The 27784-nt window shown below is 40.7% G+C and overlaps 1 protein-coding gene across 13 annotated transcripts in view; it reads right to left on the reverse strand.

Moving 5' to 3' along the window:
• The window catches only part of LOC145801898 (uncharacterized), a 598157-nt gene that overhangs the window by 38719 nt on the left and 531654 nt on the right, over window positions 1–27784 (reverse strand). For 8 of the 13 annotated variants that reach the window (XR_014343711.1, XR_014343714.1, XR_014343716.1 and 5 more), the window contains one exon: window positions 15762–15895. The exons of 2 other annotated variants lie outside the window; for them this stretch is intronic. Coding sequence is in view for 3 of the 11 variants with exons in the window: in XM_082893699.1 (XP_082749825.1) it covers window positions 15792–15895 (104 nt within the window). In the remaining 8 variants the exon portion in view is untranslated. Of the gene's footprint in view, window positions 1–15761; window positions 15896–16907; window positions 17048–27784 lie in introns of all 13 variants that reach the window. 3 more of the 13 variants (XR_014343710.1, XR_014343709.1, XR_014343715.1) reach the window with 1 other exon arrangement.

A 27784-nucleotide genomic window follows, 5' to 3' on the forward strand; every position in this document is an offset into this window, starting at 1 on the left:
GCAATGCAAAGAGACACATAAATGAAATCAAAATAGGATATTACGAGTTCGAGTCAAGCTCTCTAACATCCCCAGCAGAGTCGCCAGAAACTGTAGACATCCCCGAACGCCCCGGGAGGGTGAGCTCCCGTTCTGTTCATTTTGGGGTCACTACAGCTCAGACTCGATTTGTGTCACGGTTCTTAATCTTGAACCAAAGAGTCCAAATCTGGCAAATCGTTTTAAGAAACAGATTTTTAGAAAGGAGTGCCAAACATGGACTGCTTTGCCAGATACAGAGTCGCCACCTAAATATTTTAAAATGGGGAATTTAGGAAACCCAGACTCGGTGCCGAAGGCCACATGTCCGTCATCACCAAAGTTGCCTCGGCTCGGGAGCTAGGGTACGATTGGGAAAGGTCAGCTATGAGCACCCCCTCTCGCCCGATCTAAAGATCAGCCTCTACTAACCGTGATATCCGATTTTGAAAACGTTATGTGTTCTTATTCCGGTTATTAGCCTAGAATTACTATGTTATGCGCATAGCAAACAAGTATAGACTAGATTGCCTAATTTGGAAACAAGCATTGCATATCCGTTTGTTTTGAAAAATGCTTTGGAATTTGCTACTCGCAAGTAAGCTAAAATACGGATTTCAACGAGTTTTTCCAACTTAAACAATCCAACCTTCACCCACAGGCATTCAAACAATTTATAACACATAAGCATCTAGCCACATGGTAAGCATACTATCATGTTAACATTCACACGCATGCGAGATGCTAAAGCATAAATACTTACATCGTACTCCGTGCCAAAACAATAAACTAGTTAGCAAACATGCATGATCCTAGTTCATGTCAAGTTGACTAATGCAACACATGCAAGATGCAATTAGAGTAGGCTCGGCTAATCTACGATGACATGTGAAATGCAACCAATTGATGCATGTATTCAATTTGGAATTGAAATACAAATGTAGTTAGCATGATGTACAGAGCCCGGTGCATGCAGGACAAATGAATGAATGCGCGCATGCATTGCATAAGGTATGCTAATCTAAATATGCCCTAATCTACCATCATAAGCAGGTAAATAAAAGGGAAGAAAGAAATGGGGTTTGGAAGACATTCACACACTCACCCACACTTATTACAGATTTGCCCTCGCTCGGAGGGGCCAAATAAATATTACAGTCCGGATTAACAAATACATTAATTATTACAGAATTTCTAATTAATTAATAGAAAGAATGCAAAAAAAGGAGAAAGGTGGACACAGCCTCCGCCACGGGATGTGCGAATGATGCATGCTCGAACCCGTCTCGTCCGGAAAGCCCGCGCCATACCATTGCTGCCTCTGTTTTTTACTGCCTTGCTTCTCTGAAAAATGCTAAAGTTCTGGGACAGGTTCCTTGTACACATGCAGAATACCACCGGCTGGAGGAAGTACCCACCAACAGTGTATAACTTCCATCGGCTGCTGATTGAGTCATCGGCCATTCACCAATGGCCGGTCGGCACTGAATTATGCCGGTCGGCATAAACTTCCTGCAAGAGACAGTTTTGATAGCAACAGAGGACAGACAGCATATGGCATGGGATTTCAGGTACATGTAAGCATGGTCATGTCCCCCATCATGTGTTGAACTCAGGGAAGCATGGCCCTCGATCCTCGAGCCATCAATTGTGCATGATAGTCCAAGAGATCAAGCTTGCCATTTGATGTAAGAATGCATGCAACACACAAATGAGGACCAAGGCCTTATCATGTCGAAGTCAAAGGCCCCGGTGACCGAGAGTTAAGGCACGTTGCATCACTTACGGTATGAACGCTCCTTGACCCTCACCCTTGGTTTGACACCCCAAACCAAGTAATGCAATGTATGTTATGCTCATATGGCTCAAAATGCAACACAATACTAATTATGCAAGGCATGCCAAATGCGATGCAACTACTATGGCATATATGCAATGCTAGGCATGCAAGATGCAAATGCAATGCAAACATGGACAATTTAAGCAATAAAATCATCATGTTACAACACCTAATGTAGCAATCATGAAACAAACATGAAACAAGCATGCAATGGTGGCTTAAAATGGTAAAGGGGCAGACCCTCATTTACCTCAAAACAGTACCTAAAAGTGCCAAAAATGATGGACAAACTCTCATGCCAACATGCAAGCCAATGGACCTAGGGCTAAGGCACAAAAAAAGGGGCATTTTACTTCTACCAATATGACCAATCATGGCATGAATTAAACAAGTAAAAAACAGAACTTTAGTATGCAAAAATGGACTCCAAAACCCATTAATATGGCAACTAAAGTGGCCCTAAAGAGATGTATGCACCGAAGCTCATTTCTAGGCATAAGAGGGCACACCCTCAAGGCATGAAAGAGGTCACACATGCACACATATAAACATGATTTATGGACCGAAATATGGTCCTAAATGATGCCAAATCATAAGGATGGTCATAGCTACGCATGCTAGAGGTCAATATGCTCAAAGCTTACAAGCCAAAACACAAAGAGGTGACACCAAACAAGGCAAGCATGACTGAAATAAATGGCCAACAGACCTTAAACATGGTAAAATAATGCCAGCACCGTCATGGAACTAAGCCAACACATGCAATAATCATGGCCTAAACACAAGATGCATTTCTAGGCCAAATAGGGGGATGTAAAGCAAGTATGTTAAGCATGCAAAAGGCCATAAATCCGACCAAAAACAGAGATTACATATGACCTAAAAACACCCAAAAACCTTTGAAAAAAGGCCAGAACCAATCAAGCATGCATGTTACCCTTTAAACCAAAATGCAAGGAAACAAGACAATGAAGGGAGAGGGGTGTCCCTCCCCTATGCAAGGCTTCAAACTACCTTCCTCACCACTGAAAATCCACTGGTTTTCAGTGATGAGAAGACCAAAACATTTAAGCAAACAAGGCCTAACCAAGGAGATAACAAAGAGGCCAAATAAGGCTTAAGAGGGTGAGTTTGAACTCAAACCACAAACGACCCTTAATGAAAGTTCTTAAGCATGAAAATATAAGCCTTTTTTATGTTATGCACAAAAACTAAATCAGCACGTAAGATAGGTAAAAGACTAGTGCAAGTTTGGAGAAACTAAAGCAAAGTGCTCACCCTTGAAGCACACCTCAAGAACAGCCAAGGCAGCCCTCTTCTTTTGATCAAAAACAGCCCCAAAACTCAAGAATCAACCCTCCAAGTCCCTCAATCTCGGAGCAAGGTGTAATAGTGTGTGTATTAGTGCAAAAGTAAGGTAAAAGCACACTTTTAGGCCAAGAAACACACACAAAGGAGGAGAGAGAGGGAAATATAGAGAGAGAGTGTATCTATATGTCTAAGCTCTAGTTTTGCCTTCAAATTTTCTAACCTAGAGCAAGGAGAAGACCTCTCCTCTTATACAAGTCCCTCTTGCAAAGCTTACACAACAAGCTTGCTTAGAGGGAAATCCCCCCATACACGTGTATGGAGGGAAGCAGAGTTGGTGCCAGCTATCACAGCTGGCACAAAATATCTACATAAAGTAGATGAACAGTGGTCGGCTACTCAAAAATGCCATTTTGACAAAAAAGAGTGTCGATCGGCAACAAAAGGTGCCGACCGGCAGAAAAGATTGCCGATGGCAGCAAAAACCAGCCAGTGGCCTCTGGCCATGGCCGGTGATGTGTGGGGATGCCTCACTAGGCATTCCCTGCCTTTCCAAGGCAAAACACAAGTGTTTGGTGGAAAACCAGACACTAAACAGTCGAGTTCGGAGATCCTGAGGCAAAGCGCGAGAGTCGAGGCTTCCGTGAACTCCAAACGAACACAAACAAGGGGTAATCACCAAGTGTTCCAATGGTGACGTCCAAGTCTTGAGGACGGTCAAAAATGGGGTGTCTACACTGGGTTGGTAGTGTTTTGCCACCAGGGTGTGATTCACGAGAGCGAAGTGAGCTTAGTGGTCTACTTGTTAGCTTTGAGAATGGTGAGTGTGATGAGACCCAGATTGTGTTGCCGAGGGTGGTTTGTGAGTACTCGGATGTCTTTCCCGAGGATCTCGTTAGTTTACCTCACCGAGAGATTGACTTCTCTATTGATCTTGTGCCCGGCACGGTGCCGATTTCTATGGCACCCTATTGTTTTGCTCCAGCAGAGTTGGTTGAGTTGAAAGTTCAGCTCCAGGAATTACTAGATAAGGGTTTTGTTCGCCCTAGTGTTTCACTGTGGGGAGCACCAGCCCTCTTTGCTAAAAGGAAAGATGGTGCCTTGAGATTGTGTATAGACTACCGAAAGTTGAATCGGGCTACGGTCAAGAATAAGTACCCTATGCCCTGTATAGATGATCTGTTTGACCAGTTGAAGGGTTCCCGTTGTTTCTCTAGGATAGACTTGAGATCGGGTTACCACCAGTTGAGGGTCAGGGAGGAAGATATTCCTAAGACGGCATTCCGTACGCGGTATGGCCATTATGAGTTTTTAGTGATGCCATTCGGGCTTACCAATGCACCGGCAGTCTTTATGGATCTGATGAACCGGATTTTCCAGGAATTCTTAGATCGATTTGTGGTCGTCTTCGTGGACAACATTCTTGTCTATTTGCCTTCAGAGGAAGAGCACGAGGAACACTTGAGAGTGGTGCTTGAGTTGCTTAGAGCCCATAGGCTGTATGCCAAGTTTGGGAAGTGTGAGTTCTGGCTAGGAGAGGTGAAATTCTTAGGCCATGTGGTATCCGGGGAAGGGGTGTCTGTTGATACATCCAAGATAGAGGCAGTGCAAGATTGGGCACTGCCTAAGTGTGTGTTTGAGATCTGCAGTTTTCTGGGATTAGCTGGGTATTACCGTCGGTTTGTGAAAGATTTCTCCAGGCTAGCTTCGCCGTTGACTAGATTGACGCGAAAAGGGGTCAAGTTTGTGTGGAGTGAGACTTGCGAAAAGTCGTTCCAAGAGTTGAAGGTTAGATTGACCACTGCTCCGGTCTTGATTATTCCGGAGAGAGGGTTAGGTTATGCAGTCTATTGTGATGCCTCACGAGAGGGTTTGGGTTGTGTGTTGATGCAAGAGGGGAAAGTGGTAGCTTATGGTTCACGTCAGTTGAAAATTCACGAGAAGAATTACCCTACACACGACCTAGAGTTAGCAGCAGTGATCTTTACCTTGAAGATTTGGAGACACTACCTTTATGGTGAGAGGTTCAAGGTGTTCTCAGACCACAAGAGTTTGAAGTATCTGTTTACACAGAGAGACTTGAATTTGAGGCAGAGGAGATGGATGGAGTTTATTGAGGACTATGATTTTGAGTTGCACTATCACCCGGGAAAAGCCAATGTTGTGGCCGATGCCCTTAGTAGGAAATCCATTAGTGATGTAGCCTGTATAGCCATCCGGGAGTGGGAGATGTTAGGAGCACTTGGCGAGTTTGATTTGCTACTGGGCGAATCCGTTGAGGCAGCGGCCTTGTTTTCTGTTGTTGCGCAGCCTACACTAGTGACTCGAGTGTTAGAGGCACAGAGAGGTGACCTTGAGGTAGAATCCCTTCGAGAGAAGATCTCAAATGGGAAGGTTAAGAAGGGTTTGACAGTGTATCCCGACCAGAGTATGAGATACCGAGACCGTTTGTTTGTGCCGGAGTCTTGCCGAGAGGAAGTACTTCGAGAGTTCCATCATTCACGCCTTGCGGTGCATCCGGGAGGCACTAAGATGTATCGGGATTTGGGTCGCCAGTTTTGGTGGCGGGGTATGAAGAGAGATGTGGCTGTTTTCGTAGCGAAGTGCCTTACTTGCCAGCAAGTGAAGGCCGAGCATCAAAGGCCAGCGGGTTTTTTGCAACCCTTGCCTATTGCCGAGTGGAAGTGGGAGCATGTCACTATGGACTTCGTTGTTGGTCTTCCGAGGACTCAGCGGGGTAGTGATGCCATTTGGGTGGTTCTAGACCGGTTGACTAAGTCAGCGCACTTCATTCCTATGCGCGTGAGAGATTCAGTAGATCATCTCGCCGACTTGTATATTCAGGACATAGTGAGATTACATGGGGTCCCAGTGACGATCGTCTCAGATAGAGATCCTCGTTTTACTGCTAGGTTGTGGCAGAGTTTGTAGAGTGCATTGGGCACTAAGTTGACCTTTAGCACGGCCTATCATCCTCAGACTGACGGGCAGTCCGAGCGTACTATTCAGATCCTTGAGGATATGCTTCGAGGTTGTGTCCTAGATTTCAGTGGGACGTGGGAGAGGCACTTGCCATTGGTAGAGTTTGCCTACAACAACAGCTTTCAGTCTAGTATCGGTATGGCACCGTTTGAGGCCTTGTACGGCCGACCGTGTAGGTCTCCAGTTTGTTGGGCCGAGGTGGGTGATGCACCTTTGTCGGGTCCGAAGTTGGTTAGGGAGACGACGGAGAAAGTTGAGCTTATCCGTAGGAGGCTTGTTACAGCCCAGAGTCGTCAAAAGAGTTATGCTGACCGTAGGAGGAGACCTTTAGTGTTTGAGGTAGGTGATCATGTCTTTCTTAAGATATCACCTAGGTGGGGGTTGATGAGGTTTGGGAAGAGTGGGAAGTTATCCCCTCGATTTATTGGCCCTTTTAAGATCCTTGAGAGGATTGGCGAGGTTGCTTATCGTTTAGCTTTACCGCCGCAGTTGTCCGGAGTGCATGACGTGTTTCATGTGAGTATGCTTTGGAAGTATGAGCCGGATCCGTCCCACGTGTTAGATTGGACTGACTTAGAGGTAGATGAGGATGCCTCGTATGAGGAGAGACCGGTTCGGGTCTTAGATAGGCGAGATCAAGTTCTGCGTGGCAAGACCATTCCTTTGGTGAAGGTTTTATGGAAACATCACGGAGTGGAGGAAGCCACTTGGAAACGTGAGGTGGATGTCCGTGAGAATTATCCGGACTTGTTTGTTAACGTGTAATTTTGTAATGAAATTCTGTAATATTGTTGAACTTTAAGAGCATTGTATATGTCATAAGTTGTAAAACATTGTGAATGTTTGGGTTAATGGAAGTTTGTTTTAACATTGCGTGTGTTAAGTGTATTGTGGGAATGCAAGCACGATATAAATGTTGCATGTGTTATGGAATTGTGGAAAATGAGTTGAAATTGGTATATTTCAAAGGAATGCATGTTAATAATGCAGGTTGCTATGAATAATGTGTTTTGCCTCTTGAAAAGAGATGGAATTGACCGGTAATGGGTCGGGTTGTTTAATATCATGTTGTAATATTGTTGAGAATGGAGAAAACCTGTTTTTGAAAAACGTGTGTTTAATTTCGGGGACGAAATTCTTTAAAGGGGGGAGGTTATAGCGATCACGGTTGTCCCTTTACTGTTCTGTTGTATTCCGGACCCGGTTCCGTGAAGTTGGTAGTGGTATCTATCTTGTTGTCATCCTTTAATTCCACTTGATTGAGTTTTAGGATGTTTTGAACAGAGTTGTTACAGGTTGGTTAGGCCTTGGTTTCAATCCCTTGTTGTCCAGTTTTTAGGCGATCCGCTCGAGCGGGTCTTATTGCGCTCGAGCGGGGATTGCACACCTCCAGTATTTTGTGTTCCTGCAAAACTTCTGCAGATGTGATTTTTACGCTCGAGCGGGTTTCTTTACACTCGAGCGGGTTTGTTGGCGCTCGAGCGGGTAGTACTTTCTAGGTATAAGTTCTGGGAGGGGGAAATCTACGCTCGAGCGGACTGGTTTTCGCGCTCGAGCGGAAGTGCTTTATTCTTGTGTCTTGGCACTCGAGCGGGCCTTATTGCGCTCGAGCGTGTCCAGATTTTTTTTCTTGACGCTCGAGCGTTGTATTCTCCGCTCGAGCGGAAATGTCGTATATCAGTTGGCAGCTGGGTGATTTTAAATCACTTTTTACTTTCCTTTCTCTCTCCTACTTTTTCTAAAACCCATTTTTGAGAGCCTCTCTCTCTAGAAACTCCCTTCTCTCTAGGGTTTGATCTAGTTAGAGTGTCCTCCTTCTCTTCGGCCTTTGTAAGAGTTGTGTTGATCATCGAGGGCGTCGTTTTGATCCGAAAATCTTGGCTTTTGGGGCACTTTGGTTTTGGTCTCTTCTCCATCCGAGCTCTAACTTCGAGGTAGGGATATCCTACTCCTCTTTATGAGTTTTGTCTTTAAATTTTGGCATTTCGATATGTTGGGGGTTATTGGGTAATTTTGAGAGAGTTTGGGCCTTTGTGTAATTTTACAAAAGTTAGGGTTTTAGTTACATAAAACCTAAATGCATGTTTGGCATGAAGGAATGAAGTAAATGTTGAAACATTGATGAAAATGAAACCGTGAAGGGTTGAAATGTTAATTATGGAAAATGCCCTAATTACATTGATTGATTAATTTGTACAATTAATTGTTGGAAATAAGGGATTGAATTGAGAATGTGGAAATTGGAAAGGGAAGGGATTAGAGGGTGTAGTTGGATCATCTATCACTCACCTAATTGAAATGTTGATTTAACATCCATTTTGTGCATTTATTTTCTGTTTAGAAATAACTGCTTTGGGCTATCGGTGAAGGATAGTCTTGATTGTTGTAGACAATGCATGACGATTAGGCAAACTAAAACTAATTGATTAAACGTGTCATAGAGTATGACGGTAGATAGAATACATTAATTTTATGTATTGATTAATTGTGTATAGAACCTTTGTGTTTATATGCATTGTGTGTAGAGGAGGAGATGGGGGATGTACTCCGCGGTTTAGGGGAAGATGGGGGATGTACCTCTAAACCGGATAGGATTGGGAGGAGATGGGGGATGAACTCTGTAGATACAGCTCATATGCTTGTCTAGAGAAGTGAAGATACAGCTCATAGGCTTATCTTTGAGAAGTGTAGATATAGCTCATATGCTTGTCTAGTGAAGTGCAGATACAGCTCGTATGCTTGTCTTGTGAAGTGTGGATACAGCTAATATGCTTATCTATTGATGTGTAATATGCTTATCTATTGATGTGTTGATATAGCTAATATGCTTATCTATTAAATAAAGGTGGAGAATAAAAAGTGACATAGGCATGTATGTTATGAAATTGTGATGTGATATACGTGGATGTATCAGTGTTGGCCATCTATCAATTGCTAATCTTTTAGTCATTGTTCATAGTTGGTTTAGTATATCTCTGCTGGGCTGTGGCTCACCCTATTTGGGAACATCATTTTCAGGTACAGGTAGCATGCCACCTCCAAGGGCATAGCTTGGGAGGCTAGAGGTGGACACACTTTTGTTGTCTTATTTCTTTTGATGTATTACATGTAAATTCAAGCCAAGGGCTTAATGTGTAATTGAGTTAGTACTCTCTTTTGTAACCAAGTGTTAACTTGGAAAGCTGTAAGCCCGTAGGGCATTTGCTTTTGTTGTTAACATGTATTACTTTTGTAATGAAGTACTCTGATGAATTGAAGAATGTGGATCTTTTGTATATAAATGTATGTTTATATTGATGGGTTTAATGTTATTTTTTTGAGGGCGTTACACAAGTGCCAAGTACAGCCACTTTAGTGACAAGTAGTTGTGAAGATGCTTACAAGCAATCACCTTAACGTCAAGTGGTTCATGCACAACGACTTCAACAAGTGGTTTATGCACAACCACTTTCTAGGTATATTACTACCTTAAGGTTAAAGAAACATACAAACTGAACAAATATATTAAATCAATTCAACTACACAAATCTTCACCAACTACTTGGGGTTGGCTATATGAATCCTAGTTTGCATATTTGATTAAGATCCATAATTTTAGTTGAACAACAAGCTATTAACTTGTGTCCCAGGATCGAAACCTGGCTCTGATACCATGAAAACTAGGTTTAAACTAAACCATGGTATTATTGAATTAATTAATTAAAGATTACAAGAGAAATATATATAAGAAAACTAAGTATAACCCTAGAGGCTAACAATGACTAAACTGCCCTTAATGCTAAACAAACTCATGCTTAACACTTACTATCTTAACTCAAGTTTAGTTTGGTCTTCCTCGACCCCTAGCATTACCCGTAATGCAGACTGTGTTAATTTTAGAAGAGAAAAGATTAGAGTATGAGTGGTTAATCATACCCTTTTATATTAAATCATAAACATAAGTTAAGGCCCAAATAAAGGCCCATTACAGCAAATAAAGAGACTGAATGAGAATAAAATGGGAGATATCCTAAAGCATTCTAACACTCCCCCTCAAGCTTGTGCGAAGATATCTCTCATGCCTAGCTTGTCGAGAATGTCACGAAACAGTTTAATCCCTAATCCTTTGGTAAGAACATCAGCCAATTGATTCCCAGACCGCACGAAAGGCATACATATAGTGCCACTAGTAAGCTTTTCCTTGAAAAATGATGATCAATCTCCACATGCTTGGTCCGATCATGCTAAACCAGATTGTGGGCTATATTAATGGCGGCCTTATTGTCACAGTATAGCCTCACAGAATCAGTCTGATGAATCCCCAAATCCCACAATAATAATCTAATCCATAAAAGCTCACACACACCGCGCAACAACATTTTGTTTCTTGCTTCTCCAAGTAACTAGATTTCCACCAACGAAGGTACAATAGCCAGAGGTGGATCTTCTATTAGTTACTGAGCCAGCCCAATCAGCATCTGTATATGCCTCCACACTGAGATGACTATACTTTAGGAAATAAAGACCCTTTCCTGGAGAAGATTTCAAGTATCTCAGAATCCGCATAACCGCCTCTAAATGAGTTGCACGTGAAGCATACATAAACTGACTAACCATACTCACTGCAATAGCAACATCAGGCCGCGAATGGGATAAGTAAATAAGCTTACCCACTAGTCTTTGGTATCTCCCCCTGTCTACAGGCTCGCCTCTTTCATCCTCACTAAGCTTTAGTCCGGGTTCTAGTGGTGTATCACATGCTTTACTTCCAAGCATTCCAGTTTCTTTTAGCAAATCAAGCACATACTTTCGTTGACATATGAAGATACCATCTTTGGACCAAGCAACCTCAATGCCTAGAAAGTACTTCAAGTTGCCTAAGTCTTTGATTTCAAACTTATTAGCCAAATACTTCTTTAACCGAGGAACATCCTCAACATCATCCCCTGTGAGTACAATGTCATCCATATAGACAATGAGGGCTGTCGTTTTACCATGTGAAGAGTGTTTCACAAGCAAAGTATGATCAACTTGACTTTGTTTGAAACCATATCTCAACATGGCCTGAATAAACCTTTCAAACCAAGCCCTAGGAGACTGCTAAAGGCCATAAAGTGACTTGCGTAACCGGCACACCTTTCCTGTGGTTTTAACATCCTCAAAGCCAGGGGGAATGTCCATGTACACTTCTTCTACCAAATCTCCATGGAGGAAAGCATTTTTCACATCAAATTGATGGAGAGGCCAGTCAAGATTAGAGGAGAGGGAGAGAAGGACTCTGACAAAATTCATCTTAGGAACCGATGCAAATGTCTTCTGGTAGTCTACTCCATAAGTCTGAGGAAAACCCTTGGCCACCAATCTAGCCTTGTAACGTTCAATTGAACCATCGGCTTTGTGCTTTACAGTGTACACCCACTTACATCCAACAGGTCGTTTGCCCTTAGGTAACGCAGCCAATTCTCAAGTGCCATTTTTAGCAAGCGCTCTCATCTTCTCCATCATGGCATGCTTCCACTCAAGAGTAGAAAGAGCATCCTGAAAATTGGAAGGAAGACTCACAGAAGAAACTTTAGACAAAAAAGCTTTATAGGAAGAAGACAGATTAGTGTAGGAGACAAAATGAGAAATAGGATGTTGAGTACACGACCTAACCCCCTTCCTTTTAGCAATGGGAACATCTAGATCAGAAAGAATTAAGTTACCTGGAGGTTCACCAAAAGGAGAGGATTCTGGACACTCATCAGAAGAAGAAGATAGCAGTGGAGAATCCGAATTGATCTCTTATACCCAAATAACTTTCTGTCTACCCTTGTCCCTGACATACACTTTGTCGTCTTTCACTGCAGATGGAAACTCAGCATTCTCAATAGTTGGATCATCAGTAATAATAGTCTCAGGAGTCGCAATAACTGATGGTGATGGTAGTGATACAAGAGTCTCTTCACACCAAGGCTCTCCCTGAAGAGATGACGGGGACACCAGGGAGGAGAGAAAATAAGACTGAGATTCAAAGAAAGACACATCCATAGAGACAAACCATTTGCGCGAGGGGGGATGATAACACTTGTAGCCCTTTTAAGTGGCAAAGTAACCCAAGAAGACAAACCGAAGAGACCGAAGATCCAACTTACTACGGGTAGGAGAATGGTTATGAACAAAGCACACACACCCAAAGGTTTTGGGAGGAATGGAGAAAGCAGCAAAAGCTTGGAAGCCGAACAAAACCTGAAGAGGAGTTTGTTTATGAAAAACCTGGGTATGAAGCCGATTGATAAGGAACGCAGCAGTGAGAACCGCTTCCCCCCAATAGGATCGAGGAACACGCATTTCAAAGGATAAACAACGCGCAATATCAAGAAGATGCCGGTTTTTACGCTCGACAACACCATTCTGTTGAGGGGTATTGGTACAAGAAGTTTGATGAATAATACCATGAGTGGCAAAATAGCTGGCAAGTCCAGAATCAATGTATTCCCCCCCATTATCAGAATGCAGAATTTTGACAACTGCCCCAAATTGAGTGCAAAGCATTTTATGAAAATTTTGAAACACAGAAAACACCTCACATTTATCCATCATAAGATACACCCAGGTGGTCCTAGAACAATCATCAGTAAAGGTGACAAACCATCGTTGACCCTTTAAAGACACAAAACGAATGAATCAAAGAAAAAGAAACTAAACTTTTATTAATAGAAGGAGCAAAAGAAGCTCTGTATTGTTTGCCAAGTTGACACGACTCACAATGAAACTCAGAAACGTTATTTTTCAAAAAAAAAAACAGAGGGAAAAAGATGCTTAAGTAACAAAAAAGATGGATGCCCAAGACGACGGTGCCACAGCCAGATGTCTTCCTTGGTAGATGGAAACTGAATGGATGAGTGAGTCAGCTTGTCTGCTTGATCCAAGATATAGAGACCATTCTCGCATCTACCACTGCTAATCATCTTCCTCGTGATAAGGTCCTGAAACAAACAATGGTCAAGGAAAAAGGTCACACTATAATTTAAGTCCCGAGTAATACGACTCAAAGACAAAAGATTAGCACTAAAATTGGGAACATGTAGGACAGAAGATAAAGGAAGAGAAACAGTGGCATGAATTAAACCTTTCCCAGACACAGAAGAAATGGTACCATTAGCAATTCGAACTTTATCTTGCCCTGAAGAAGGGGTATACACGGAGAACAAATCAGAAGAACCAGACAAGTGGTCGGAAGCACCAGAATCGATAATCCAAGGTAACGTTTGATGAGAGAGGAAAGCACTTGTAAAAGAAGCTAAGTTACCTGACTGGGCAATATTACCTGAAGATGAACTAGAGGCCCGACGATCTAGCAAGTGGCGAAGAGCAACCTCCAACTCAAAAGTAGAAAACCCCGAGATATCAGTAGATGAATCAACTAGAGCTGTGGATTGTGGTTCAACTGTATCAGAATGATGGGCTCAGGCATTGGGCCCATGGCCTCGAGACTGTCCGGAGCGACCCCCTTGAGAACCAGAACGGTCTCCACGACCTCTAGATGGTTGCCCATGCAACTTCCAACAAGTCTCACGGGTGTGGCGAGGGTGACAACAAAAATCACAGAAGAGCGTATCCTTCTCAGAAGGAGGACGAGAACCACGATCTCTATCTCGAGAGGGGGCAGAAACTAGGGCAGATCGATCAGAAGAGGTAACCGGAAGCATAGTAGAACGATGACTCTCCTCATTCTGCACATAAGCAAACGCTTCTTAGAGAGAAGGAAGAGCATCCATACTAAGCACACGACTCCGAACAGGATCAAACTCCACATTCAAACCTTCTAAAAACTTGAAGACCCGTACTTGTTCAACAAATTTCCGGTAACCAGCAGAATCTGTGGGACAGACAGACTTGTAGTCCTGAAGATGATCAAGTCGCTTCCACCCATTGCTAAGGAAAGTAAAATACTGGAGAATAGTCATCTCACCCTAAACAGACCGGTCAATAGAGCATCGCACTCAAAAGTCTGTGAGAAATTACCTTTGCGGGAATACGTAGTGGCCACAGCCTCTCAAATATCCTGTGCTGTGTCCATAGACAAGTATCCCTCACCGATCCCCGGAACCATAGAGTGTATCAACCAACCCATGATAAGAGAATTGGTAATCTCCCACTGATCATAACCTGTATCGGTGATACTGGGAGCCTGAACACGCCCATCAACATATCCCATCTTCCCTTTGCTCTTCAAAAATATAGTGAAACTCTGCGACCACGCTAGATAGTTCTGACCATTAAAGAGAGAGGTGGTGATTTTCTGGCCAAGGTGGAGAGAATCGGTCATCGAAGTAGTCAAAACAGGACTCGCGTCCTGTGTAGCAAGCTACGAAGTAGTAGACTCACTAGTCAATTCGGCCATAATGACGTCGCAACGGAACCCTCACAAACACATCTAGAGTGAATCACAAACCCGAAAGATGGGAAAATATAACAATGAATTTAAAATAAATTTAGGAGAACAATTTTTTTTTTGTTTGTTTGTTTTTTTTCCTAGAAGACAGAGAGAGATTAAGAAGAGGAGAATACAGACTCAGAGAGACTTAGATATTGCGAAGACACAGAGAGAGATCAAGACAAAGGAGTTACATGTAGAGACTGAGAGAGATGTCGACGAGGACAGACCACAAGGCTCCAAGCCAGCCGAGAAAGAGATGCGCCTGTGCCTTCGACTAGAGGCACGACTCCAACTAGGGCTGTCGGAACCCTAGGTGCCTTCAACTAGGGCTATCGGAGCCCTAGATTGTGCCTTCGACTGGAGTCGTGACTCCGACTGGGGTTGTCGGAACCCTAGCTGCCGTCAACTGGGGCTGTTAGAACCCTAGGTGGCTTCGCTGGGGGCTTGCGGGCTGAGGTGGTGGTGCTGTGGCTTGGTGGTGGTACGACTAGGTTTTTTTTTTCTTTTTCTTCTTCTAGTTCTGCTCTGATACCATGTCAATTTTAGAAGAGAGAAGATTAGAGTATGAGTGGTTAATCATACCCTTTTATATTAAATCATAAACATAAGTTAAGGCCTAAATAAAGGCCCATTACAGCAAATAAAGAGACTGAATGAGAATAAAATGGGAAATATCCTAACACATTCTAATAGACTGTGTCACTTTTCTTGAGTCCCGTATATCAACTAGGGCCACTTTTTCTCAATTTCACTTTGTGTATTTACTCTGTCAACCATTCCATATTCTTAAGGTGATATTCCTTCCAAAAGAGTGACTACCATTACCTCAATCAATGAAATTGTGCTCTTTTAACCATCAACAGTGTGTTCAAGGCTTTTGAACCATTCATGTGGTCCAATGTACTCCAGTGACACATTTGGATTATCAATAAATGTGCATTTATAATTTGTATATTATTTTGCTAACCATTAATAATTATTTATTATTCAGAATTATTAATTTTCAAATGTGACAGATAGAAAGTAACTTTTTTCTATACATTATTAGAAGTAACTTTTTTTCTATACATTATTAGAGGCAAAATTAGAGGAATATATAAAACAGAGATAATTGTTGCATGTGCATAATGCATACATATATATTGTAAAACAAGAAAGCATGTGACTGAGATTAACAAATAACGTATGCACGTTGCATGTTTCTCAACTTACCCAAAACCAACTAACCAACAGAAAGATCTTTTAAGGAAGTGCATGTTTAAAAGGATGTGAATGCTCATGTCCAAAATGAACATGAGAATGAGCATGGTCCACATCATGATCGTGTGCATAGGAGTGTTCACCACCTGGAAATATAACATAATCGTAGAAAAGCATATTATGACCACCAACAATTAAAAAATGCTACAAAGTGTAGGTGAAACTCTGAAAAGAGAAAAATATAGTATCATCTACAAACTATAGGTGAAAAACTGAAATCTTACCCCAACCTATCACAAAACCCTCCATTAAACCCACCTCCTAAGACCAACCAACCTCCCCAAAACATCAACTCTCTACAGTAAATAAAAATAGAGATAAAGAAGAATTATGCCTCAGACCCCTAGTAGTCTTAAAAAGTATCACATGCTTTACTATTTAATATTACTACAAAATTACTAGTGGACAAACAACCCTTGATTCACTTCCTCCATCTCTCACCAAATCATTTGTTTTGCATGACAAAATCCAAAAAGAAATCAAAAAAAAAAAAAAAAAAATCCACATGATCATATACTTTTTCAAAATCCATCTTAAAGAAACAAAATATTTTGTGTATGTAATATTTTGTTAGTTTTGATTGTTTGTGGATGTAATATTAACCTACATAAGAAACAAAAATATAAGAAAAAATATTTTATTGTCGTGTCCCCACCGTGTTCGTGTCCGTGTCCCCATTTTTCTGAAATCACCGTATCATGTGTCCCGTGTCTGTGTACATGTTCGGGCTTCTTAGGTAATCTATACTCCTCAACCGCCTCATTAGCTACCAAAATAACATCTAAAATTTAACACCCCTAAACAAAGGCACCTTGAGAAGAGAAACGAAATCCCCCAAAACCAAATCTCAACAACATACATAACACTTTTGCCAAACTTTTATACAAATAAGTAACTAAACAGATAGGTCAAAAGTCACATATTCTTAAAGAAATCTCTTTATTTGGAATCAAACATATAAATGTAGCATTTGCGCAAGTATCAACAATTCCCTTCTTAAAAAATTCATTAAAAACTTTCAACAAATCAAAATTATCAATATCCCAACAAACGTAAAAAGTGGTCATAAGAAAGCCATTAAGCCCTAGGGACCCATACCTTTTTACACTTGAAAATCACCTTCCTATTTCCAATCCATCAAGAAGCCTTTCAACCAACTAGCCTTCTCAGAATCAATGGGGGACCATTCCAACCCTTCTAATCTCAACCTACTCACCCCTCCCTCAAAAGAATACGATCTGGAATAAACGGAAAAACCTCATTAATGATTTGATCTCCATTTGCAACCTTAGGAAATAATTTGAAATTATTATCCCATTCCTCAAGCCACTTATTAAGCTCTAAATTTTTTAGACAAAGAAATTTCTTCACCTAAAGAACACCTTTGTTAGGTTTTTATTCTTGGTAATCCCATTTGACAAAACTCTTTTCAGTTATAATTTTATTCTTTCTTTTATTTCAGTGAGGCTATGAGTTTTAGATGCGAATCCAACTCGAATTGTGACTTGCAGAGAAGTTTGTGATGTTAATTCTTTCATGTTTGCCACTTCGCTGACTATATCGGGGATCGAGCTACCCGGTCAGCTCGCAGGGGTCCAGGGGGCAGCGCCCAGGCGAGGTTCGAGGGCAGCACCCCCGAACCAAAAAGCAAAATTGCAGCTGAAGTTGTTTGCCCCCTCGAGCAGCCATTCCTGTGCTCGAGCGGAGATCGCGACCTTTCAGAAGTTTCACTCGACTGCAAAAGTACTAGGAGTTGTTTTTTTCCGCTCGAGCGGCCATTCCTGCGCTTGAGCGAAGATTGTGGACCTATTTTCTATAAATATGTGTTTCAGTCCGATTTTAGGGTATGGCTTCCAGATCTTCTTTTTGGGTATTAGGGTTTTCATCTGAGACTTATTTGCTTGTTTCCTTTGATATTTGTGAGAGTTTAATCATGAATTGAGTCGATTATATCAAAGGGTTTGTTTGTTTTCTTTATTCAATACAAAAGAGAGAGTTGTTCTTTGGTGGATTCCATAGAATTTGGGCCTGAAGCTTTGGTGGATTCTGGAGTGGCTCATCGTCGTGGATTCGACATCGACATTGTGCATTCAACGTTAGGCAAGACAATTCCAGGGTGAAGACCGTGGTGGAAGAGGCATATAGGGGTCGGTTCAATTCGGGCGTGGATTCGCTAGATAATTGAGAGTACACTTGTGTAATTCCTTTTGTCTTCTTAGTGGATTGTTTTGTGGCTTTGGCCCATGATTTTTTATCACAATTGGAGGTGCTCCAATTGTGATTTTTTCATGTTAAAATCGTTGTGTCGATTTGTCTTGATTGTTTGATTAGGATTGTTATCTACTGCTTAAAATTGATACATAATAACAAATCAATATCTAGGGAAATTCTAGATTTTTCAACCTTCTCAAATTTACTTTTGAAAACCTCTGTCTCCTTTCTAAGAGATTCAACAAGACCACCACTTATCTCAAGACTATCCAACTCATTGATCCTAATTAGAATTTTACTTTGTAGTCTCTTTCAAGTCTCCGAAAACCTTTGTTCCAAATTTCCAACTATTTAATAAACTTTAGTTTCATCATGAATTTGAAACTTCCCCTTCTCGTGAGGTCTACAACTTTTCCACCATTCCTGGTAACATTTCTTAAACAAGTGATGCTCTAACATATTCTCAAACCTAAAAGGAGTGGGACCCCAAGTGATAAATGACTTTCTAAGACCCTTGGATAATGATCAAACATTGCTCTAGGAAGCACCTCTTGTCTAACACTAAAGCATCTCTCTTCCCAACCTAAAGAATACAAAAATCAATCCAGACTATTACACACAAAATTCACCTATAGGTTTGACCAAGTGAACCTAGCATTTGACAATGGAGGATCAACCAATTCGTACTCTCATAAATGTATCAAAGTCCCTCGTGCTCCTAGTGACTTCATCCCCCTCTAGCATTCTGGAAATTACTTTGATTACATTAAAGTCGCTACCAACACACCAATTTGGAGACCAAAGCCCAAACAAACCAAGCAACTCCCAAAATGATCCCCTAAGCTTTGGGCTATTGGATCCATAGACTCCCGTAAGCCACCACTCTTTATTATCATTATTCCTAAATCCTAAACCAACTAGGCACTAAAAACTCCGCAACAACTACTTCATATTCACTAATCACTCTTTCATCCCAAATTATCAAGTCCTCTCCCGAAGCAAATCTTCCACAAGCCCAATTCCAATACCCTATGAAGCACAGACACGAACATGTGACACGACACGGACACACAAACATGCAAATTTTCAAAAAATATGGGAGAAGACACGTTAGGGACACGTTTAATAGATATAATTAAATTTATTTATTACGTCATAAAATTATAAAATTAATAAATACATATCATTAAAATTAAAAAAAAAATTCTTATAAACTAATTAGCAAAATACATATATATATATATATAAGACTGACTGACTGACTGAGAGAAAAGCCACAAAAAAAATTGAAGAAGAAAAATAAAAAATAAAAAATAAAATAAAAGAGAGAGAGAGAGAGAGAGAGAGAGAGAGAGAGAGAGAGAGAAAGGGGTTAGAATCAGCATAAAAGAAAAAAAAGAAAAGAAAAGAAAAGTCGAAGAGGGGAAAGGATAGAATAGAAGAAAGAGAGAGCAAAGAAGAAGAAGAAGATCAAAGAAGATCGAATGAAGAAGAAGAAGATCAAAAAAAGAAGAGAATCGAGCAACATACCTTCGATAATAGCGAAAGCAACGACCAGCGAGCAGCAAGCAGAGACCTGTGAGCATTGATCAATGACGACCGACCACCGATGAGGCTTTCTCTCAGTCTCTTCTCTTCTCTCAATTTGAAACTACGTCAACAATTGATTTTTAATTTTTTTTTTTTAAAATTGACCCCCACTTGAAGTTTCAGAAATTATATTTTTCACCCCGCGGTGTCCCAAAGGTGTCCAGAAGTGTCCCTTACATGTCTGTCGGTCTGCACACACACACACAAAAAAAAAAAAAAAAAAAAAGGGGGGGACACTCTCTTCAATGTGTCGAACATGTGTCCACCGCGTGTCCGTGTCCGACACTGATACGCGACCCTTGGAGAGGTGTCCGTGCTTCATGTGTCCCTATTTCTTCTTCAAAAAATAGAGGAGAAGACACGTTGGGGACACGTTTAATATATATAATTAAATTTATTTATTACATCATAAAATTATAAAATTAATAAATACATATCATTAAAATTAAAAAAAAAAATTGTTCTTATAAACTAATCAGTAAAATATATATATATATATATATAAGACAGACTGACTAAGAGAAAATCCAACAAAAAAAAATTGAAGAAGAAAAATAAAAAATAAAAAATTAAATAAGAGAGAGAGAGAGAGAGAGAGAGAGAGAGAGAGAGAGAGATTACAATCAGCATAAAAGAAAAAAAAAAGAAAAGAAAGAAAAGTCGAAGAGAGGTGAGGATAGAACAGAAGAAAGAGAGAGCAAAGAAGAAGAAGAAGATCAAAGAAGATCGAATGAAGAAGAAGAAGAAGATCAAAAAAAGAAGAGAATCGACCAACATACCTTCGATAATAGCGAAAGCAACGACTAGCAAGCAGCAAGCAGAGACCTGTGAGCATTGATCAGCGACGACCGACCACCGACGAGGCTTTCTCTCAGTCTCTTCTCTTCTCTCAATTTGAAACTAGGTCAACAATTGATTTTTAATTTTTTTTTTTTACAAATTGACCCCACTTGAAGTTTCAGAAATTATATTTTTCACCCCGCGGTGTCCCAAAGGTGTCCAGAAGTGTCCCTTACGTGTATGTCTGTCTACGCACACACAAAAAAAAAAAAGGGGGACACTCTCTTCAATGTGTCGAACATGTGTCCACCGCGTGTCCGTGTCCGACACTGATACGCAGCCCTTTGAGAGGTGTCCGTGCTTCATAGCCTATACCTAACCCCCCCTCCGCGCCCCCCCAACCCCCAAATGCTCTTAATCAACTTCTCATCAAATTTTTCTATTTCTGTTTCTTGAAGAATTACAATGTTTATATTATTCCTAATCAAAACCTCCTTTACCACACTTCTGCTTTTCTTGGATAGTTCTCCACTCACATTCCAACTTATAATCTTCATTTTAGAACCACTTATACCCATGATCTCATTTGCTGGACCATCATATTAATTCAAGAAGTCAAATTCCTCAATTCCTAATTCCCTTTCTAACACATATCCCCTTTTGATCCATCCTCTCACCTTCTTCACTTAACTTTATCAAAGACAAACCCTTTATGTCTAGTACCTGACTTAACCCCCCACCTCCAACCCCACATCATCAAGAGGAGAAGGTGTATTCCTCTTTAACTCAATCAACCATTTCACATTTTCATTAAGTTTCCTACCCCTGGAAGACTTAACCCCCTTCCACGATCAGACAATTTACCTTCTAAAACATTCAATTTACGACATACTACCATAGGGTCAAGACTCTGAAAACAAGGAGTAATGGCCTTTAACATTCTCACTAGGTATAGTAGGTTTATCCCCAACCCCAAGTAAATCATCTCTCAGAAACCGACACTGGGCAAGGGGTTAAAACAAAAGCACCACGCCTAAAAGAGGAAAAGCATGTTTCCTTCATCAATGAAATCATCTGTTATTTTTTGTGCTAACTTAAGTGAGGGTACTATGGTCATATGGTCATATTATATTTCATATAAATATTTGTTGTTTGTTTTAGGTTTATTTTAAGATCCAAAGAACATACGTTAAATAAAAATCTTCCTGTCCTTGTTCCTTCTCTCTCTCTCTCTCTCTCTCTCTCTCTCTCTCTCTCTCTCTCTCTCTAACCCTAATCTAAATTTTCCATACTTTTACACTTCAACTTGGTATTAGAGCGCATCGATTCAACTGTCAAGTGTTCATCTAGTGTTAGAAATAATATATTTTGATGATTTTTAATTATTTGTTTTGATTTATTTTGAAAAGTAGATTACCATTGCAAACTTATTATTTGATAAAATATCTTCTCTTTGTGTTAATTATGTTATTTGGAGGTCAAAATGAAGATTAAACACGTATAACACAAGGCAGCAGCCAGCAGCAGTAGAGAGCTGCAAAGCAGGAATTCTAGCTGCAAGGGCGTCCGACGGACGTCTGGGTGGATGACCACCAAGCTTTGCTCTGATTGTCACACAAACAGTATGCTCGATGACCGCGGTCATCATACCTCTCGACTGAGACTTGACGGGATGTCCCATGGACATCCAGGTGGACAATCGAGTGGATGACCACCAAGTGCAAAGCTTCACCAGGGACGTCCGAGGGACATCTGGGTGGACGACCGCGTGGACGATCACCAAGAGCAAAGTTTCACTCAGGACCTCCCAGGGACGTCCTCTTTGTGCAATGCTCACTAAATTTGACAATTGTTGAGAAGAGAAAAAAAATGTTTTAGCATCAAATGACCCATCATTCAAGGGACAAAACACACATGGATGTCAGGGAATATCTGAACAATGATTTATACAACCTCCCAACCCATCACCATTTCATCTCTTCAACGGCAAGAAGAGGATGGGCTCTATTAGACATAACAGAGCACCATCTCTGTTATATACAAAGACACAGACACAACAGAGAGACAGACAACAACGGATACAATGTGCTAAACATTTTTCCATCTTTCATCGATCACATATTCTCCATCTCTCAGAGTTTCTGAAGAATTCCTAAACTGAGTTTTCATTTTCCTTCAGCACATATACACTAAGCTTAAGCTGTATGTTTATCTGCTTCTAAAAGTTTCTGTTTTTTATGAGCATCAATTGTGTATCTATCTTTGAGAGATTATCCTTGTAGCTTTCTTTGAAAGTAAAACCACCTTCATTTCAATCTTGTAAGAGTGTAGTATACTCAGTGTTCTTGATTCCTTGAGAGTGATTGTGAATCACCTAAGGTTTGCAAGGTTTTGAAAACTGGTACAGTCTGTGTAAAATCTATGGAGGATTGCTCCATTTGTGAAGAGGTTGCTAGTACCCCTGTGAAGCTAGAAGATAGTGAAAAATCTCAAGTGAAGCTTGAGTGAATGTAGGCTTGGTTGAAGCTGAACCACTATAAATTTATTTGCCTCCTCTTCCCTAATCCATTTACATTTCTGTCTCTGTTATAACTGTTATAGTATTTGCTATTATTGTGCTAAATCTACAAATATCTTTACTTACCTGATTTAATTAAATCCATTGCTAATTTATCTAAATCATAATCTGTTAAGTCAAAAATCATTCACCCCATTAACTGTTAGCTACTTCACTATTAAGTTCATCATAGTGCTTGATCATTAATTGTTATTCATCCATCTATCATCAGTTAATCATTTGTTGTACTAGTTATTAATTTATTGGGTAATTGTTAATTTTTATTTATAGAAATCAAATTCACCCCCCTCATGGATTGCCTTTTGGGTACCATCTAGTGTGTGTTTTCTATTTTTGAATTTTTTTTTCGAGTTCTTGGTCGTAATATTCTGATATGTGCTAAAGCTCCTTACCCAAAATTTTTTGATTGTTGAAATACGTTCCTTGGGATCCGAAATAGCCCTATGAGTCTTGTTTTTACTTTGTTTTGCTTTGGTGCTGCTGCTGGGTTGATTTTCTGGTATTTTATGTGTTTTCCTGGTTCGCTGCTACTGCTGGGTAGATTTATTGATGGTTTTTGGTGTTTTCCTTGGTTCGGAAACCCTGTTCTGCCTGGTTTGATCATTCTGGCTAATTTATGCTCATCTTTGGCTGCTTGTTGATGCTAGTGATTGGGTAATTTCTTTCCCAAACTTTGTTCCTGTGGTCTGTTTTCCCTTGTGCATTCCCTCTCCCCTTTTTTTGAATCTTACGTTTGCTGCTGGTCTTTGTTTTCCTTATCATGGTTGTGCCAAAACCTGATGTGAAATCTTCAGTAGCTAAGGATGATAAGTTACCTAAGTCTATTACCAGTAAGAAATTAAATGGTCTGAATTATTTGGCTTGGGCTCGTGCTATTTAGATTTTTTTGCATGGCAAGAAGTCGCGTTTTCTTACTAAACTTCCACCTGCTAAGGATACTATAGGTTATGATGATTAGTTGAGTGAGGATTCATGTGTTATGAGGTGACTTTGGCATAGTTTGGAACCTCATGTTGCTACTACAATGGAATTTTGTGACACCTCTAAAGACATTTGGGACTCCTTTGTTGATTCTTTTTCCAATCAAAGTAATGTCTCTCGTGCTTATGAGTTATATGAGCAGATCTTTGCTACCCGACAGTCTGGCCATCCTCTTCTTGAATATTACAATCGCCTTACAATGGCATTAAGACCTTGTGGGATCAATTATTGCAACACCGATCTTTTACTACTGATTTGGCTCAACAGAAGAAATATTGGGAGGAATTTGTGACGGCATCCTTACTTTTGGGTGCTAATGCCTATTCTCAGCTATTGTGTTCTTCTTTGGGACAGAGTTCTTCCACATGTGGTTCCTCTCAGTCATTGTCCTCTTCTGCCTTGATCTCAAGCAATGGTGACCGTAGGACTAACAATGGTAGTTTTCATGGCAATTCTAATCACTGGGGATCCCATACTGGTTCCCATGGGTCTCGTGGTGGTGGTGGTGGTGGTGGGCGTGGTACTGGCTCCGTGTCCCGTGGTGATTGAAAGTGTACTCATTGTGATTCCTTGGGTCATTCTGAACCCTAGTGTTGGCAGAAGTATAGTAAACCTAATCATGTGAATCAGGTTATGGATGTTCCATCCTCTCAATCGACATCCTTTCCCTCTGGTCCTGGTGCTTTCTTAGCTGATTCTCATGATGCATTTACCACTCAGATTAGCGAGCTTATTGAGCTAGTCAATTCTCTTCGTATTACTCTTCCTTCATCCTCTACCGCTACATTGGCTAGTTCAGGTAATATTGCATGTATGGGTCAATCCCAACCTTGGCTTCTAAACTCTGGCGCTAATTCTCATATCTGGTCATTCCTCTCTTTTTCATACTCTTCATCCGATTACCCATAATATTATACTAGCTGATGGATCCTTCGGACCTATCAGTGGCCAGGGTACACTTTAGCCCACTCCATCTCTCTCCTTACCCTCTAGTCTCTACGTTTACTCTTTCCCATTTAATTTGCTCTCTATTAGTCAATTAACTAAAGTTCTTCACTATTCTGTAACCTTTTCTCCCTTTTCATGTGTTTTACAGGACCTCCAGACCAACAAGATGATTAGTTCGAGGCATGAGAAGGATGGCTTATATTTTCTAGACACTGATGGCTTTCCTCCTACTTTTGCTATTTTGAGTGCTACCATGTCTCTCTCATAATGGCATTTTCATTTGGGTCATCCATCTTTGGCCAAGCTTAAGTTAGCTATTCTTAGTTTCAGTCATGTGTCTCAGCTTGAATGTGATGCATGTCAACTTGGCAAACATCATCTTAGTTCCTTTTCTAGTCGTAGTATTAGTCGTGTGTCTGCGTCCTTTGATGTAGTCTATATAGACATATGATGGGGTCCTTCTCGCACTCCCACTGTTAACGATTTTTTTTTTTTAATTTTGTTATTTTTGTGAATGATTACTCCCGAATGACTTGGTTGTTTTTACTATGGCAATGGTCTAACTTGCCTCAAATAATTTCTAAATTTTATAATGAAATTTTTACTTAGTTTAAATGTATTAAAATATTTCCGTCTAATAATGCCTTAGAATATGTGCAGTCTGTTGTGAATACTTTTTGTGATGATCATGGTATTATACATCAAACTAGTTGTGCTCATACATTCCAGAAAAATGGTGTTGCTGAGCGGAAAAACCGCCACTTGTTAGATATTGCCTGGACGTTGATGTTCAACATACATGTTCCCAAACAATTTTGAGGTGATGTTGTGCTTACTGCATGTTCCCTTATTAACCGCATGCCATCAGCTATTTTACAAAACCGGTCTCCATTCTCTCAGTTATACCCCCTTTGTTCCCCGTTTCCTCTTCCTCGTGTTTTTAGTTGTGTGGCCTTTGTCCATGTCCTTGATTTGGGACTGGATAAGTTATCTTCCTGTGATGTTGTGCTTACTACATGTTCCCTTATTAACCGCATGCTATCAGCTATTTTACAAAACCGGTCTCCATTCACTCAGTTATACCCCACTTGTTCCCTATTTCCTCTTCCTCATGTTTTTAGTTGTGTGGCCTTTGTCCATGTTCTTGATTCGGGACTGAATAAGTTATCTTCCTGTGCTCACAAATGTGTTTTTTTAGGTTATTTTTGTACTTAGAAAGGTTATCGGTGTTATCATCCTCAGTCTCATCGGTCCTTTGTTAGTGCCGAGTTACCTTTTTTGTGTCCTCTTTTTTTTTCCTCTTCTGGTCAGCGGTTGTCAGATGATCTTATCTCTTGTCGTGAGGGGGAGTCATCTTTTCCCACTCCTACTCATCCGGTGCCCTTTGTCTCCCCGTCCTCTCCCTCCATTTCCATCAATTTAAATTCTTCTCCATCATCTCCTCTACAGGTTTATCAGCGGTCCCAAGCTCGTCGCATTATTTCTTATGGCCAAGCTACTTCATCTTCTTTGTCAGAGGCTCCTGCCCCTCTACCTATGGCGTCTGATGATTTACCTATTACATTGCGCCAAGGTAAACGTACTTACACTTAGCATGCTATTGCTTATTTTGTTTCTTATGCTTGTTTTTCTCCTAATTTTGACTCCTTCGTTTGTTGCTTGTCTTGCCTTTTTATTCCGTCTTCTTATCAACAGGCTCTGTCGATGTCAGGCTAGAAACATGCCATGGATGAGGAAATGAGTGCTCTTCATCAAAATTAGACTTGAGAACTTACACCTCTTCCTTCTCAGAAACCTACTATTGGTTGTCGTTGGATTTATACTTTCAAGTATCATCCTAATGGTATTGTTGAGCAGCTCAAAGCCCGTCTAGTGGCCAAAGGTTATACTCAAACCTACTGTGTTGATTATCTGGAGACTTTCTCTCTTATGGCTCGGCTTAATTCTATTCGGATTCTACTTTCTGTTGTCGTTAATCAGTCTTGGCCTTTATATCAACTTAATATAAAGAATGCCTTTTTTCATGGCCATTGCACGAGGAGGTCTATGTGGATCAGCCCCCTAGCTATATTGTTCCTAGTAGTGAGCATATGGTTTGTCAACTACGGAAGGATTTATATAGACTCAATCAGTTTCTTTATGCTTGGTTTGATCGCTTCAATATCGTCGTGCTTGCATATGGGTTTCGTCATTCTACTTCTGATCACTCTGTTTTTTGTTCACAACTCATCTACTGGGGTCATTGTTCTCATTGTCTATGTGGATGACATCATCATTTCTGGCAATGACTCCACCGGTATTGCTGATTTGAAGCTTTATTTGGGTAAGCAATTTCAAAATAAGGACTTGGGCCATCGTCGGTATTTTCTTGGGATTGAGATTGCTTGCTCATCTGGAGGTCTATTTCTTTCTCAACGCAAGTATGTTCTTGATCTTCTTTCTGAAACTGGTCTCTTGGGCACTCATCCTAGCGATACTCCTATGGACTCCTCAGTTAAACTCGATGGTGAGACTAGGGCATTGTTTCTTGACATTGGTTGGTATCACCATTTGGTTGGGAAGTTAATTTATCTTACTGTCATTCGTCCAGATATTACTTATGTTATGAGCGTTGTTAGCCAGTTTATGCATGCTCCTCGCCAACCTCATTTTGATGTTGTTTGTCATATCTTACGTTACCTAAAACGAGCTCCAGATCGCGGTCTACTCCACCGTTCTTCTCCTTCCTTGTCTGTCACTACCTTTAGTGATACTGATTGGGCCAGTAGTCGGACTGACCGTCATTCTACATCTAGATATTGCACATATGTTGGGGGTAATCTTGTTAATTGGCGTAGCGAGAAACAATTGGTTGTTGCTCATTCGAGTGCTGAGGCTGAGTATCGTG

Source organism: Camellia sinensis, chromosome 11 (genome assembly GCF_055761805.1).
Source record: "Camellia sinensis isolate YWXY chromosome 11, ASM5576180v1, whole genome shotgun sequence".
Taxonomy (NCBI): Eukaryota; Viridiplantae; Streptophyta; class Magnoliopsida; order Ericales; family Theaceae; genus Camellia; species Camellia sinensis.